The sequence below is a fragment of the Ovis canadensis genome, chromosome 8, assembly GCF_042477335.2.
Source record: "Ovis canadensis isolate MfBH-ARS-UI-01 breed Bighorn chromosome 8, ARS-UI_OviCan_v2, whole genome shotgun sequence".
NCBI classification, from domain to species: Eukaryota; Metazoa; Chordata; class Mammalia; order Artiodactyla; family Bovidae; genus Ovis; species Ovis canadensis.
Window position 1 is genome coordinate 68,561,711 of NC_091252.1, and position 14,598 is coordinate 68,576,308.

The window sequence follows — 14,598 nt, forward strand, 5'->3', positions numbered from 1 at the left end:
ACTTGATGTATAAGTTTCACTAGAACATAAACCTTTTCCCTTCATAGAAGAAAGTATCCCTTATATCTGAATTAGTTCATTGAAATTTTATAATGAAAGTCAGCTGTGGTTCCAGGAAACAGCTGGTGTTTTCGCCTCTCCACTTCCACAAAGAAATATGCAATGCATCAGGAACAAACTATCTCAAAACCATAAATTGCTTAAATCTTCTTCATGTGCAGACAACAGTGCATTTCAACAGGAGACATTTGATGTGTGTTCAATTTTTACAATAGTTGTTAATTAAAACAGTGTATAACTATAAAAATATGCATGGATGCTATGTAATATGAAGAGCACCTTACTAGGTGCTATAAAATATAATTTAAATATGGTCTCCTGGGAAATTTTAATAAATATAAAACACTGGTTCTCAACCATGGGATTTGTTTCAAGTTCATCTGGGGAACTTGTGCAAATGACAGCAACATAAAAGTCTGGATTCTATCCCTAAAGAGTCCATCCAGATGGTTCTAATGTGTACCCCAGGTGATGAATCTAGAAAAACAGAATTATTCAATGAAGCAAGACTCAACCATAACTTCTTTTGATATATTAGCATAATATTCTTCTTCATAAAATATATATACATTATTAAAATCAGGTATATTCTGAATTTTTGACATAAAAATACATTCATTTCAAATGTAGTGAAAGGTTTGATAAAGATCCACAACAGTGCAATCTTTTATAACTTGATCAGGATTGTATAAAACTATTCTTTAATTTGAGTTTATAAACTTGAATAGTAAATAACTCTTATTTAAACTTAATTTCTAGCACATACATAATTTTTTGTTGTAATGTGTTCAGTCACTCAGTCATGTCTGACTCTCTGCAATCCCATGGACTATAGCCCGCCAAGCTCCTCTGTCCATGGGAGTGGGTTGCCATTTTCTTCTCCAGAGGATCTTCCTGACCCAGGGACCGAACCTGTGTCTCTTGCATCTCCTGCATTGGCAGGCAGATTCTTTACGACTAGTGCCGTTTTACTAAAAGCTCCATTCATAAAAACTATAAAAAATTTCAATGTTGCATTAAAAAGGATGTCATTAATGGATGGCATCCTGTTTTGATAAGTATACAATTTCCTTACATTGAAAATAGACATCAAAGCAAAGTTGGTGTGTTATATCCCACGGAAATACACACAAATCATCTTCACACTCTTTCTAATTTTTAGTGTAACTTTTTATTACAGTTTATCTTATAAACTTTATGAATGTATCCATTTATTTGATACATTTCCAGTTTTTTCAATTTCAATATTTAACTAGCCATAGAATTTTAAGGGTTCAAGATCACTTAGGACAACCTCTCAGTTATATGGATTTATAGCCTTTGAGTTGTGTTGTTTATGTGAACTCTATCTTATGAGAAGCACTGTGATGCAGACACATGATTGATCCGCTGACCAATGTTTACTGCAGGATTAGAACCCGCACTCAGACTGATTCTTAGGTCATTCAGAGAGACCAACATTTCTAGACCTCTCTCCAACAACATGGCTCTTCTTGCTTTTAGGGTCCTTGCTCTCTAGGCATTTTGCCATACATTTAACTTCCAGATGAAAATGTTGGTATTTTTTTCTCACAAGTCTCTTTTTATACAGTGAAAGAGAACAAAATAAGTCATTATCATTTTTTCACTTAATTCCAAAGATGACTGTAACTCAGCTTATACAGAAGGCTATGGGCTTGTTTCCAATCATCCTTATGCTGCAAGACAGGTAGCATTTCTTCCCGCTGAAATTATTTCCAGTTCCTTTCTCCCTAACATCATCTCAGAGATCTAACATTCTGTGCCTTATTGTACCCATGTGCATAATCCTTCACCTAGTCAACCTAATGCAAATCTTTTCTAACTCAGTTCCCAGGATCTTTATACTGATATTTATGGAAGGTTCTGTCTAGGAACAGATCTTATAGGATACAAAAGTATCCACAGCCTGGATACTGAGGAGCTTATTCAAATTAAGTTCCATTGGCATATATCACCTAGAAAGGCCTGGGCTAGTAGTATTTATGTTTCACTGGCATATGTGTGCATGTGTGCTCAGTCATTCAGTCATGCCCAACTCCTTGAGATGCCATGGACTGTAGTCCATCAGCTTCCTCTGCCCATGGGAATTCTCCAGGCAAGAATACTGGAGTGCGTTGCCATGACCTCCTCCAGGGAAATCTTCCTGACCCAGGGTTTGAACCTGGGTCTCCTGCATTGCAGGGGGATTCTTTACTGCTGAGCACTGGGGAGGCTCCCACTGGCATAGATCACCCAGAAAAATCAAGAGGCCTGGGCTAGTAGTATTGTAGAGAAAAAGACCTACTAGCTTTGCTATGAAGACCTGTGTTCAATCTTGCCTCTGTTTCATAGACCTTGTGTAAAGTTAAGCAAGTTCTTTATGCATGCCATGCCTCACTGTGTTCATCTGGAAAGTGGTGTTAGAGGGAGGCTGTGAAAATCCAACAAGATAATATATCTCAAGTAGCAAAAAAATATTTTACTTACATACTTCTTTGTATCTAAGTAAAGTCATTCATATATTAATATTTCCACATTTCTTAATTTTATTGTGCCATCAACATCTAGAATCCAACCTAAATATTTTAGTACTCCATTTTTAAAAAATTTCTATTTATTTATTGCTAAGGTTGCATGGATCTTAGTTCCCCTGACCAGGGATGGAACCTGTGTCCCTGCAGTGAAAGCCCAGAGTCCTAATGACTGGCCCACCAGGGAATTCCTTCTTAATACTATTTCAAAGAAGTGCTGTTAACCAAAATATTTACCAGCTTTTATAGCCAATAATTATCAATAAATGAGCTAACGCTTTTCAATTCTGCAGTCCAACCTTTTGGACTATTAAAAAAAGAGATAGAGTAGATTGGGTGTAGAGTTGGGTGGTAGAAGAGCAACAAAGAAGAATAACTATCTTTTTATGTCTGTGGAAAATTTTTTAAGGCCATAGAGTGGAAAGTTAATGGGCGATCTAAGAATGTGAAAGAATATTTCCCAGAGGTTAGTCACCAGCTGGTTTTTATCCTTAGTAAGACAAGAACAGGAGGAAATTAGCTTAGATTTCATTTGGTTTAGAATAATGGAAGCAAGCTATGAAATCTAATTCCCAAGGAATCTTTTCGTCAAAATAAAATAGAGACTGACTGCCTACCATGATTTCAGGGCAATCCTGACTTTAAGTATGAGAAAATACTAGATGAATTCATAATCATCCATCTCTATAATCCCCATCAAGAGAAGAAAACAAGCAATTATGAGTCAATTATGGAACAGGTGTTTTCACTTGTAATCATTTCATCTTTACTGGAAATTATTTTTCCTACCTCACAACTGAAGATGCACAGAGTTTAGTTTGCCCAGGATCATTCAGTTAATGAAAAGCTGAATTAGAACACAACCCTTACCTATCTCCAGAGTCCATCCTGGGCGCTATGCCAACCTACGAGCCTTCCTCACCCTGCCATTCTTAATTTCAATCCTTATTATTTTTAAAAGGACATTATTCCCAATATTTAGATTTATTTCATTGTTTATTTATTTAGATTATTTTATTTGGATTATTTCCAAGATTTAGAGGTATCTGAAAACCAAAGTAAACTGGGAATATAGCTAGTAATTACTGAGCTACCTAATATATGCCAAACACATAAGAACTCTACACATAATGTCTCATTTTATAATGACAGCTACCATTTGAGACAAGTACTATTGTTATCCTCTTTATAGATGGAAACCTAAGCCTCAGAATATATGCTAAGAGTTAGAGATGTGGACGGACTTTGAGACTGTTATACAGAGTGAAGTAAGTCAGAAAGAGAAAAACAAATATCGTATATTAGTGTATATATGTAGAATCTAGAAAAATGGTATAGATGATCTCATTTGCAAAGCAGAAATAGAGACACAGATGAAGAGAACAAACGTATGAACACTAAGGGGCGGGAGGGAAAGGGGTGGGATGAATTGGGAGGTTGGGATTGACATATACACACTACTGATATTATGTAGAAAATAGACAACCAATGAGAACCTACTGTATAGCTCAGGGAACTCAGTGCTCTATGCTGATTTAAATAGGAAGGAAATCCTAAATAGAGGGGGTATATGTGTATATATATATAAAGCTGATTAACTTTGCTATACGGTAGAAACTAACACAACATAGTAAAGCAACTATGAGGTGAGGTGAGGTGAAGTCACTCAGTCGTGTTCGACTCTTTGTGACCCTGTGGACTGTAGCCTACCAGACTCCTCCGTCCATGGGATTCTCCAGGCAAGAGTACTGGAGTGGGTTGCCATTAAAGTAACTGTACTCCAACAAAAATTAATTTTAAAAAAAGAATATATACTAAGCCCATGACCAAGGGACTAAAGAAGGAGACTTTTAACTTTAAGAAGGAGGACTTTTAACATCAAAGGAAGCAGTGGGGTCCTAAGCGTTTTCACCCTGGAGCACCTGCCCAGGGATGGTGAGAATCAGGCATATCAGGAAGTCACACCACAGGGCATTCAAACCCCCACACAGATTTCAGTTTTAGTTTTCAGCAAGCCATAGATACTTAGAAGTAAAAAAGAGCCAATTGAAATCATCTGGTCCAATCCCTTTATCTTATAGACAAGGAATTTGAGGATCAGGGCGAGGTTAAGTACTTTCTCTAAGGTCAGAAAGCTAATTAGTGACAGAGTTAGCAATAAATCACTTCCATGAAAAGACATGCTTTCAATGTGAATTCAATTACCTCCACTCTCAAGTGGCTATTAAGAACACCCATGTAGCTAGACAATCCCCAATGTTTTTGTAAAGTCTATGTAACCCAAGAGGATCTAGAAAGAACTTGGCAACACTGAGAAGCTAAGTCAACAATCCTTAAAATGTGCTAATTTGAGTCAATTCATTATTGTTAGGGGCGGTGCTCCTACCAACTTCTGTTCCAAGTTACGGTTTCAGACAGTTACAGTAAACACCCAAGTATTTTCAACTCTTCTCTGGTAGATAAAAGATATATAACATTTCAGATATATTTGGATATAAAGGTAAAATTATTTTGGTATTTGTAAATTTTGGATGACAAAATCCCAAAGAAGAGGATTCTTATGATTTTATCACATGATCTTTTTTTTCCCATAAGGTCAAAAACCATCTGTCTTGTCAATCGTGATAAAATTCACAGATGTCAATGGTAATACATTGATGTTAAGAAAAGGGAAAGGAAAGTGAAAGTGAAGTTGCTCAGTCATGTCCGACTCTTTGCGACCTCATGGAGTGTAACCCACCAGACTCCTCCGTCCACGGATTTTCCAGGCAAGATACTGGAGTGGGGTGCCATTTCTTTCTCCAGGAGATCTTCCTGACCCAGGGATTGAACCCAGGTCTCCTGCATTGTAGGCAGACGCTTTACCGTCTGAGCCAAATAACCAAATACAGTGTTGCAAACTATTTAAGAGGAATGCAAAGTATTTTTACACAAAGCATACTTTTAAAATTAATTTTTTTCAACATACTAAATAAATCTATCTGGAGAGCCAAAGCTTGCCTTTAGGAAATATGGTTGAATTAATAAAAGATAAAAGGGAAACACCAGGAAACCTGAACAAGTACTATGGAGTTGGAACGAAAATGGATGAAAAAACAAACAATCGTTCAGTCAATGGTCAATAATAAATACCTACTAGTCTGCCACAGAATAAAGTGAAACAGAAGGTAAACACACAGTGAAAGAATGAGAACTAAAGCATGGAGTCCGTATAAAAGCATCCTGATGAGAAACCAACATGCTATTTCCATCAGGGGGAAAAAAAATCACACCAGTTAAGATCTATTTTGAAATATCATTTCAAGGGGGAAAAGGAAGTAGACTGAGAAGAAATCACTCTAATAGTTGTCAATATATGTATTTTGACACCAAGAATTCCCACATTTTACTAAATTTAGTACACATTTTCAGAAATAGAGACCTGCTATCACACTTGATGTTTCAGAATGTGTTAACGCTAAATTTTTCCATTTGATGGTGTCCTTTCATTTAAGAAAGAAGAAGGAATGAATGTGACAGGGAAAATGGGCAGCAGTGTTCATTTAATATCGTGTATAAAGTCACAGTTTCACGCTGTGTGTCTAGCATAGGAAAATTGATTTTTGAGTGACATTTCATGGGTATACAGTACTCTGGCTTCAAGGACATTTCATGGGTATTCAATGTCAATTGTGCTTAGATTTCCTTATCCCAGGAAACATTCCCCCAAATTAAACCACACAGATTTATGAATGCCACCAACAGAAAAGGGCAGCAGCTTCTAATTTAATGGCAAGAAAGATATGCTGTCCAGCAGCAAGTAGAAAGCATAGGATTTCCCTTCTTGTATCTACTGCTGAAGAAGAGAGAGATGAGTGTTTTTTTCACTCAATTTCAATTTTTCCAGAGCAGAAAGTTCTCAGAGTGGCCTGCCTAAATGAAACAAGTGACAATCCAGGTTTTATTTAGAATTCTGTCTAGAAAAGGTTAGCTGGTTTGGAATCCCACAGGAACCCAAAAACCCAACAAGATATTCAACAGATTAGCAACTGTGTATCACTAGTGATCAACATAATTTTATTTAGCTACTTTATTTAACAAATGCTATGTGCCAGGCACTGTTTTAAATTACAAATATTAAACTTCTTTGATTAATGGTCATAACAGCTCTCTTAGAGGAGAACTAGTATGTCCATTTCTCCAGATGAGAAAACTGAGGTACAGGACAGTAAATAATTTTCCCATGATCACACAACTAGTAAAAGAAATCCTCTCTTAAAACTCAGCAATAGTCAACCTTCTAGCATGATGCTCTTCCTTTTCTGGGCCGTCAGACAAAAATAGTAGTTTTCAATGAAAAGTTGTTTGGAGAGCAAAACTGAAAATATATAAACTGATAATAGAAATTGAATTTATTAAGAATCCTCTGTATTGGATACTGTAGCAACTGCTAATAAAATTTTTTAAGCCTGTTATTTAATTTAATCTTTATTCTAAACAATACCATTAGGAAAGCATTGTTCCTATTTAAATCGTGAAACTGAGTTTTACATACATGATGAATAACTTTCCTGCTGTTCAATGACTAATGGAAAGAAGGATTCAAACCAGGCCCATTCAAATGCAGAACCTACCTACTGCCTTCCTACTAGGGAGACATCTCCTTTAAGGGGAGATGACTAAGGATGATGATTCAACCTGGATGTTTTTCTTTTTCCAACTCTTTAACATAATAAGCCATCAACAGCTATTTATTAAATTGATTAAGACATCAGATTTAAACAGATGAATGAGGAGTTTAGTTTATGGGGAGAATTTGCAGATACGAAAAGCTCCTCAAAAAAATTGATAGCCCCAGCATCTAGCAGAGTATATTCAATTATTAATTGTGATAATGATATTATACTGACTAAAGAGAGTGGAGGCAGGATGAGGAGGGAACAACAAAAGGATGAGATTGTTGGATGGCATCACTGACTCAATGGACATGTTTGAGCAAGCTCTGGGAGCGGGAGATGGTGAAGGACAGGGAAGCCTGGCATGATGCATCCATGGGGTCTCAGAGTTGAACATGACTGACCGACTGAACAACAACAAAAGAGAGTGGAAAGAATCACTTCCTCTAAAAATTTTTAAATTGGGGGTAATGTCACCTATTTGGCAAAGCTCAAACAGGGTCACGCTTAAATATGAAGAGATGGGCTGGAGGGTGAATCTCAAGAAGGAATCACAGAGATGATCTCCTATGAGAAGTGTGGTTTTAATATAATTTACCAAGAATTTTTTTTTCACAATCTCTGTATATGACATCAGACAACAGCAACATTTTCAAGTCATAATTTTCAACTTTGTTTGATATCATCAAAATATAAATCAGTAAAATGGAATCACAAGTGAACTGGAACCATCAATAATTTATATCATAACCCAATCTTTCCTGCAGATTAAGTTATTTACCTTTCTTATTTTATAATTTTACAAATAACTTACCTTATTATTTCATACTTTTAGTAGCAAATAATTTTTTTGTTGTGTTGTTCAGTTGCTAAGTCATGTCAGACTCTTTGTGACCCTATGGACTATAGCCCACCAGGCTCCTCTGTCCATGAGATTTTCTGGCAAGAATACTGGAATGAGTTGCTATTTCCTCCTGCGGGGGATCTTCCCAACCCAGGGATCAAACTTGCATCTGCTGCATTGGCAGGCGGACTCTTTACCACTAAGGCAACAAGGGGGCCCCATTCATGAGAAGTAATTGAGTTTAAATTTTAGTCACCAACCTTCTGCCCTGTAACCACAAAAGTTTGTATAAGCTCTGCTTGCCAATCTGCTACCCTCCCTCACTCAAAACCCCTCTTGTTCAGGGTAAAGAATTTTTGTCCTCTTACAGATCTTCAAACATGAAAAAAAAAAACATTTCCAAAGTCTTTCAAGTCACTGAGATTCCTTTTTATACCTTTGAAACAGCAATGTGAACCCCAAAGTACTTAATTCTAAGCATATCCTTAGATAATAGATGCACACATATCTGAGCATTACTATAATATGCTTGTAATGGGAAAACTAAGAATTCTTAGATGAGGTACCAAGCAAATACCCTACACAGAGGGTCAGAACATATAGTGCCATTCCTTAAGTGTAGACAGTTGTTTTTATTTCATTCAACTTAATTATTAGCATTAATAAAAACAAGAAAAAATGCATTTATGTAAGTGGTTAAGAACTTCACATCTTATCAATTAACATTTGCTGAAAAATGCATCAAGGACCTGTTTTGTGAAACATGTGCTTAACCAATAATTTTATACTTGACCTTTAAGCCAGGTTCCAGTTCAACTTTATAGAGTGACACACAGCATGCATAACATTCTCTTTTCTGAGAAAGGCTTTTCATTGGTTTAAGGGAAGGACTCAGGCACTATTAAGCATAGAAGACTAGAATTTGCATTCTCCTTTCACACACAAAAAACAGAAACTAACACTGCATGGAGGTGGATGACTCATCCAGTCACACTGTTGGTAAATTTGACTGTAAAAATATCCCACAAAGATTTAGGACTACTTATTTAATTCAATAATCATTCTCCAACCTACCCCTTTTGCCTCTCTAAGTAGTTATGAGTCATTCTATAAACAAAAGGCAGATTTGTGCCACTGGAGAAATATATTAGAAATTAACAAATTTAAATCACTTTATCGAATGTGCTCAATGTTTCCATCTCTTGCCAGAATGCTTTGAGGTTGGCAGGAAAAATGGAATGACTGACTGCCTTTTCACAGATGAGGAAACCAGGGCAGGCAGCATTACCCCAGAGTGACTTACTTGAGACTACGTAAAGAGACCATATAAAGAGCTCTTTAAACCTGCATGTTTCCTTCTAGAATCTAGAAGCTTCTCCCTTTCTTGCATGTACACTGCTTTACCACAGTCTGCTAAGTCACTTCCGTCGTGTCCAACTCTGTGCGACCCCGTAGACGGCAGCCCACCAGGCTCCCCCATCCCTGGGATTCTCCAGGCAAGAACACTGGAGTGGGTTGCCATTTCCTTCTCCAGTGCACGAAAGTGAAAAGTGAAGGTGAAGTTGCTCAGTCGAATCCAACTCTCAGCGACCACATGGACTGCAGCCCACCAGGCTCCTCCGTCCATAGGATTTTCCATGCGAGAGTACTGGAGTGGGGTGCCATTACCTTCTCTGTCTAGAGGACGACAAAAAGTCAGCAGTATCTGGCCCTCTGATTGTCTGCAGTAGTTTGTGTACACTACGTAATTCTATGTTATTCCTTCTTGTGTCTTGTTCACATCTCCCACAATCTCACTGTAGGTTCTTTGAGAGCATGGATCATATATTCAACCTCTATGGAATTTTCCAACAATTGCTAGCACAGAGGCAAGGACCTCTAAGTTTTTAAAAAATACCTGTTCATTCACTAATTAGATGCAAAAGTTTTGGGAGACCTATCCCTGGAGGAAGTGAGAATTAGATAAAAATTATATGTCACAGGCAAATCAGGCATTATTTATTACTCAATTCTGTGTTTTTCAATTCACTACAATTTTCTCATTTTCTTATTTTCAAAAAAAAATACTGTAACAATTACTTTTATGAAAATATGCAGTATTTTCAATGAAGCAGATATTATCAAACAATATTTGTAGGAAATGTAAACTTCCTGGATAGAATTTATTGATATACAAATACATTATCTTAAATTGCGATTTCAAGAATTCTAATTGTTGAACTGTTACCTAAGAAATAACCAGAGGTGTACAAATGCATCCCAAAACTTTAACCTTTAAGCATATAAAATTAGGAGACAAAACATAAAATACTAGCTACAACTCAAGTTTCTTGTTAAATTCAGTAACTTTTAGGACAGTGGGTGATTCAGATAAGCCGATTCCTTGCTCTCTAGGTGACTTTTGAATAATTGAAAATCATTTCTATAAATTTATTATTTTCATTTTAAGAACAACAATTTCTCCTCCATTCATACAAATTAAGTTTAGCTTGTGAGTGAATCACATACCTTTATGACATGATGCTTTTCCTGGAGCATAGGAATCTTAAACATTTGGCACCAGTATGTCGTACCTTTGTTTGGGATGGGAACCTGTCTTAAAAATAAACAAATAAACAGGAGAAGGGGACAAAAGTCATATTGTCTTGATATTCTATTAAAAACAATAATTTAAGTAAAAAAAAAACAAAACTATTGTACGGTTTCAATAAATCCATCCCTAGAATCATAAAAACCTGAAAACAAAACAAAAAAACTTACGTCTTGATTGACCAGGTCAAAGTATGGTACAGCTGTAGACAACATATTGGTTTTCTCAGGATTCAATAACCGTAGACTCTTGGTACCACGATTGGATTCATGGTACTTGGGACCTGCTTCTCCCACATCTTCATGGTGGTAGGCCCAGATCACCCTTACCGTGCTCTCCTGGTGAACAGAAATGGGTAGGGTGATGTCTCATGACAGCATTTTCCTTACCACTGAATTGAGTTTAATGAATGCTACTTAAAGCAGGATACAGAAGCAAAGAAAAGAGAATGACATTCAGAGTCTCAATATGGTCTCTCACATAATTGTGTCAATTTGATTAAGTCTTAAAAATCCAAGTAGATGAGTTCCTTTTTGAAAGAAATCATCTCTCCCATGCAAGATACCCATGCAAGATAATATGTTCCAAAACATTGGGTTGGTCAAAAAATTTGTTTGGGTTTATAGTAAGATGTTCGGAGAAGGCAATGGCACCCCACTCCAATACTCTTGCCTGGAAAATCCTGTGGACGGAGGAGCTGGGTAGGCTGCAGTCCATGGGGTCGCTAAAAGTCAGACATAACTGAGCGACTTCACTTTCACTTTTCATTTTCATGCATTGGAGAAGGAAATGGCAACCCACTCCAGTGTTCTTGCTGGAGAGTCCCAGAGACGGGGGAGCCTGGTGGGTTGCCGTCTATGGGGTCGCACAGGATCGGACACGACTGAGGCGGCTTAGAAGCAGCAGCAGCAGCATAGTAAGATGTTAACAGAAAAACCCAGGTTGACTTTGTGGTCAACCCAATAGAATGAAGGACAAGTGACTTAGTAGTTATCCTTTTATGCTGATAGCAACAGTAAACCATTGTCATGCAAAAACTCCAAACTACTGAAAACAAACTAGTAGTTACCAGGTAAATACTCTTGTTAAGTAGCAGGAGTTTAGGATAATTAAAACATGTTTCAATGCTATGGAACATTTTAACGAAAACAAACAAATATAAAGAACGTTAAAATGACTTCCCAGGTCAGGATTTTAATTTTCACAATAGACTTTTCCTAGACTCTAGCCCAATCATATGTATGATTTTAGAGAAAGTGGAAATGCAAGAGGAACTTCTGATTCTGGATTGTTTATTATCATAGAATCTAGGTGTAATCATTTCATAAACTCTGGGAATTTTCAAGGAAATGGGGCATTCCAACTAGGAAAAGTGCTGTCAGGGGAAACTGGTTGCCCAAACGGTGGTGGGGCAGTGGGAGGGTGTGCTGGGATATAAAAAAATAGTTTAGTCCCTCCACACATAAAGATGCCTTTGTCAGACCTTTATAATAAGAACATTGAAAATAAATAACACAGTAATGATAACCCAGGAATTGAACCCAGGTCTCCCGCATTGTAGATAGACGCTTTACCGTCTGAGCCACCAGGGAAGTCCTAACGATAATCCTGTATGTGAGACAGCAAAAGAGACACAGATGGATAGAACAGTCTTGGAGTCTGTGGGAGAGGGCAAGGGTGGGATGACTTGGGAGAATGGCACTGAAACATGTATATTATCATACGTGAAATGAATCGCCAGTCCAGGTTTGATGCATGATACAGGATGCTCGGGGCTAGTGCACTGGGATGACCCAGAGGGATGGCACAGGGAGGGAGGTGGGAGAGGGGTTCAGGATGGGGGTGTACACGTGTACACCTGTGGTGGATTCATGTTGATGTATGGCAAAACCAATACAATATTGTAAAGTAATTAGCCTCCAATTAAAATAAATAAATTTATATTTAAAAAAAGAAAATAACAAAACAAAAGCTATTCATTTTAAAGGTTACATTTTTTCTTAATAAGTCAAATGACTATAATTATTATTACAATTAAAGTATAAGAACACTATATATTACATAAAAGTGGTCCATGTTTTTGTACACATTTTTCTTCCTCTTTTACTCTTTATGCAGAATGTTAATCAAAACTGCCTCAGAGTTTTACATTCCCATTTTTAAAGCTTTGAATTACAAAAAAAAAAAAAAGGTAATCTTGTTGGTCTATACAAAATGAAATTGGTTTAAGAAATTCATGGGAAGTTTCCAAGTACCACATGAATTATAGATCCTCTAAATATTTAATTTGCATATGTACAAAGATGTTAATTTTTGCATGATGCCTGACAATACCACATCTTGTATAACATGTTGACAGGCAATTTTCATCAGTCTACTATTCATCTTGACTTTAGAAATTTACAAAAGTGAATCGGTTACAATTCAGATGAATTATAGCCTAGTATTTTGTATCATAATTCTCTCTTATGTAATATGATTTCTTCCAACCTGTATCAATTGCTTATTTTCAAACTTTATAAAGAAGCTACAATCTTTTATAGATAAAATCACACATACTTTAAGCAGCTCTTCAAAATTTTAGATTCACACAAAAACTGCCTTTATTGAAGTTTGTAGTCATAGGTGGTTCCCCGCCCTCCCATGGCTTCTAAGGAGAATTCAAAAATATTCCCAAAAGATTATGTGACTTTGTTGCTAAGGGTTATTTTTAAATATCTGTTCTTTTTTATTCTGCAAAGTATGTCCCAACTGTAAGTGTACAGTCTGTTCATGCATGCCTTTACTGATAGACTTCTTACCGTTATACTCTTGTCATTTAGGTCACACGTATGCAGTTCTCTGGCAAACTCAATTACTGTGTGTGTACTGTTTTCCATGGCATATTCTAGGTGGTAATCTTGCTGAGCATCTTTTCTCAATTCTCTGTTTGCATTTGTAAAATAATCCTGTGGAAAATATGAAAAAGGAAAATCCAGCTATTCTAAATTTAGAGTGAAAAGAATTTAGATTAAGAGCATATACATATACTGTTGAAAAATAATTCTGGTTTGCTTATTACAAAATCCTGTATTTACAGTCATTTTTTTAAGTCCTGGGAATTTCCAAGGGGCTGGAGTATTCTCCCTAGGGACAGTTCCCTAGGAAACTAATCCATATTTGAACTTCTGGCCCTTCAGGAAAAGGCAGTGTGGATTTATAATAGAGAGTATTGAAAGAGATGGAATGAGTAATCACTGAGTACTTTTTCCTCCTTCTACAGATGAAAAGAACTTCAACACAGGGAAATGACTTGCTTCAAAGTGAAATGACTGACTAGTTTACGGCAAAACCAGGACCAGGCCCGGTGTCAGCACTTTTTCCACTATTAAACCTTATGGTGCTTACCTTCTGCACTTCTAAAAGCAAGGAGACCCACACTAAGCTTATAGGGTTTTTTAGCATGAGCTTTAATGGCATACATTTATTAAAATGAAATGCAGTGGCAAAATATGGAAAGAAATGACTCTAGTTGAATTACAAGATACTGAAAAACTAGGGATGTTTTGTTTCGGTGGTTCAGCTATAATTCTCATACTAAACTAGTTCAGTGGTGTAAGATCACTTCTTGGAAGCACACAGATGCAATGGAAAGCACATAGGTTTTGAATCAAACAACTAGGATCTGACCCCCCCAGTTCTCCTCCAAAAATGTTGATGAATTATCGAAATCAAACTCTGAACTTTTGTTCTAACATTAATAAAATTGAGATAGGGACTTCCTTGATGGTCCAGTGGTTAAGACTTCACCTTCCAGTGCAAGGGGTATGGGCTCGATCCCTGGTGGAGGAGCTAAGATCCCTCATGCCTGGTGACCAAATAAAAATAAAACATAAAACAGAAGCAATATTGTAACAAATTCAATAAAGACTTTAAAAA

The 14,598-nt window shown here is 36.7% G+C and overlaps 1 protein-coding gene across 1 annotated transcript in view; it reads right to left on the minus strand.

Annotated features, from left to right (window-relative positions):
* Nucleotides 1–14,598, minus strand: part of MOXD1 (monooxygenase DBH like 1) — a 95,225-nt gene that overhangs the window by 55,029 nt on the left and 25,598 nt on the right. Inside the window, exons 2-4 of the mRNA XM_069599263.1 lie at nt 13,482–13,628; nt 10,851–11,018; nt 10,599–10,682 (exon numbers count right to left, since the gene is read on the minus strand). Coding sequence (XP_069455364.1) covers nt 10,599–10,682; nt 10,851–11,018; nt 13,482–13,628 — 399 coding nt within the window. The remainder of the gene's footprint in view (nt 1–10,598; nt 10,683–10,850; nt 11,019–13,481; nt 13,629–14,598) is intronic.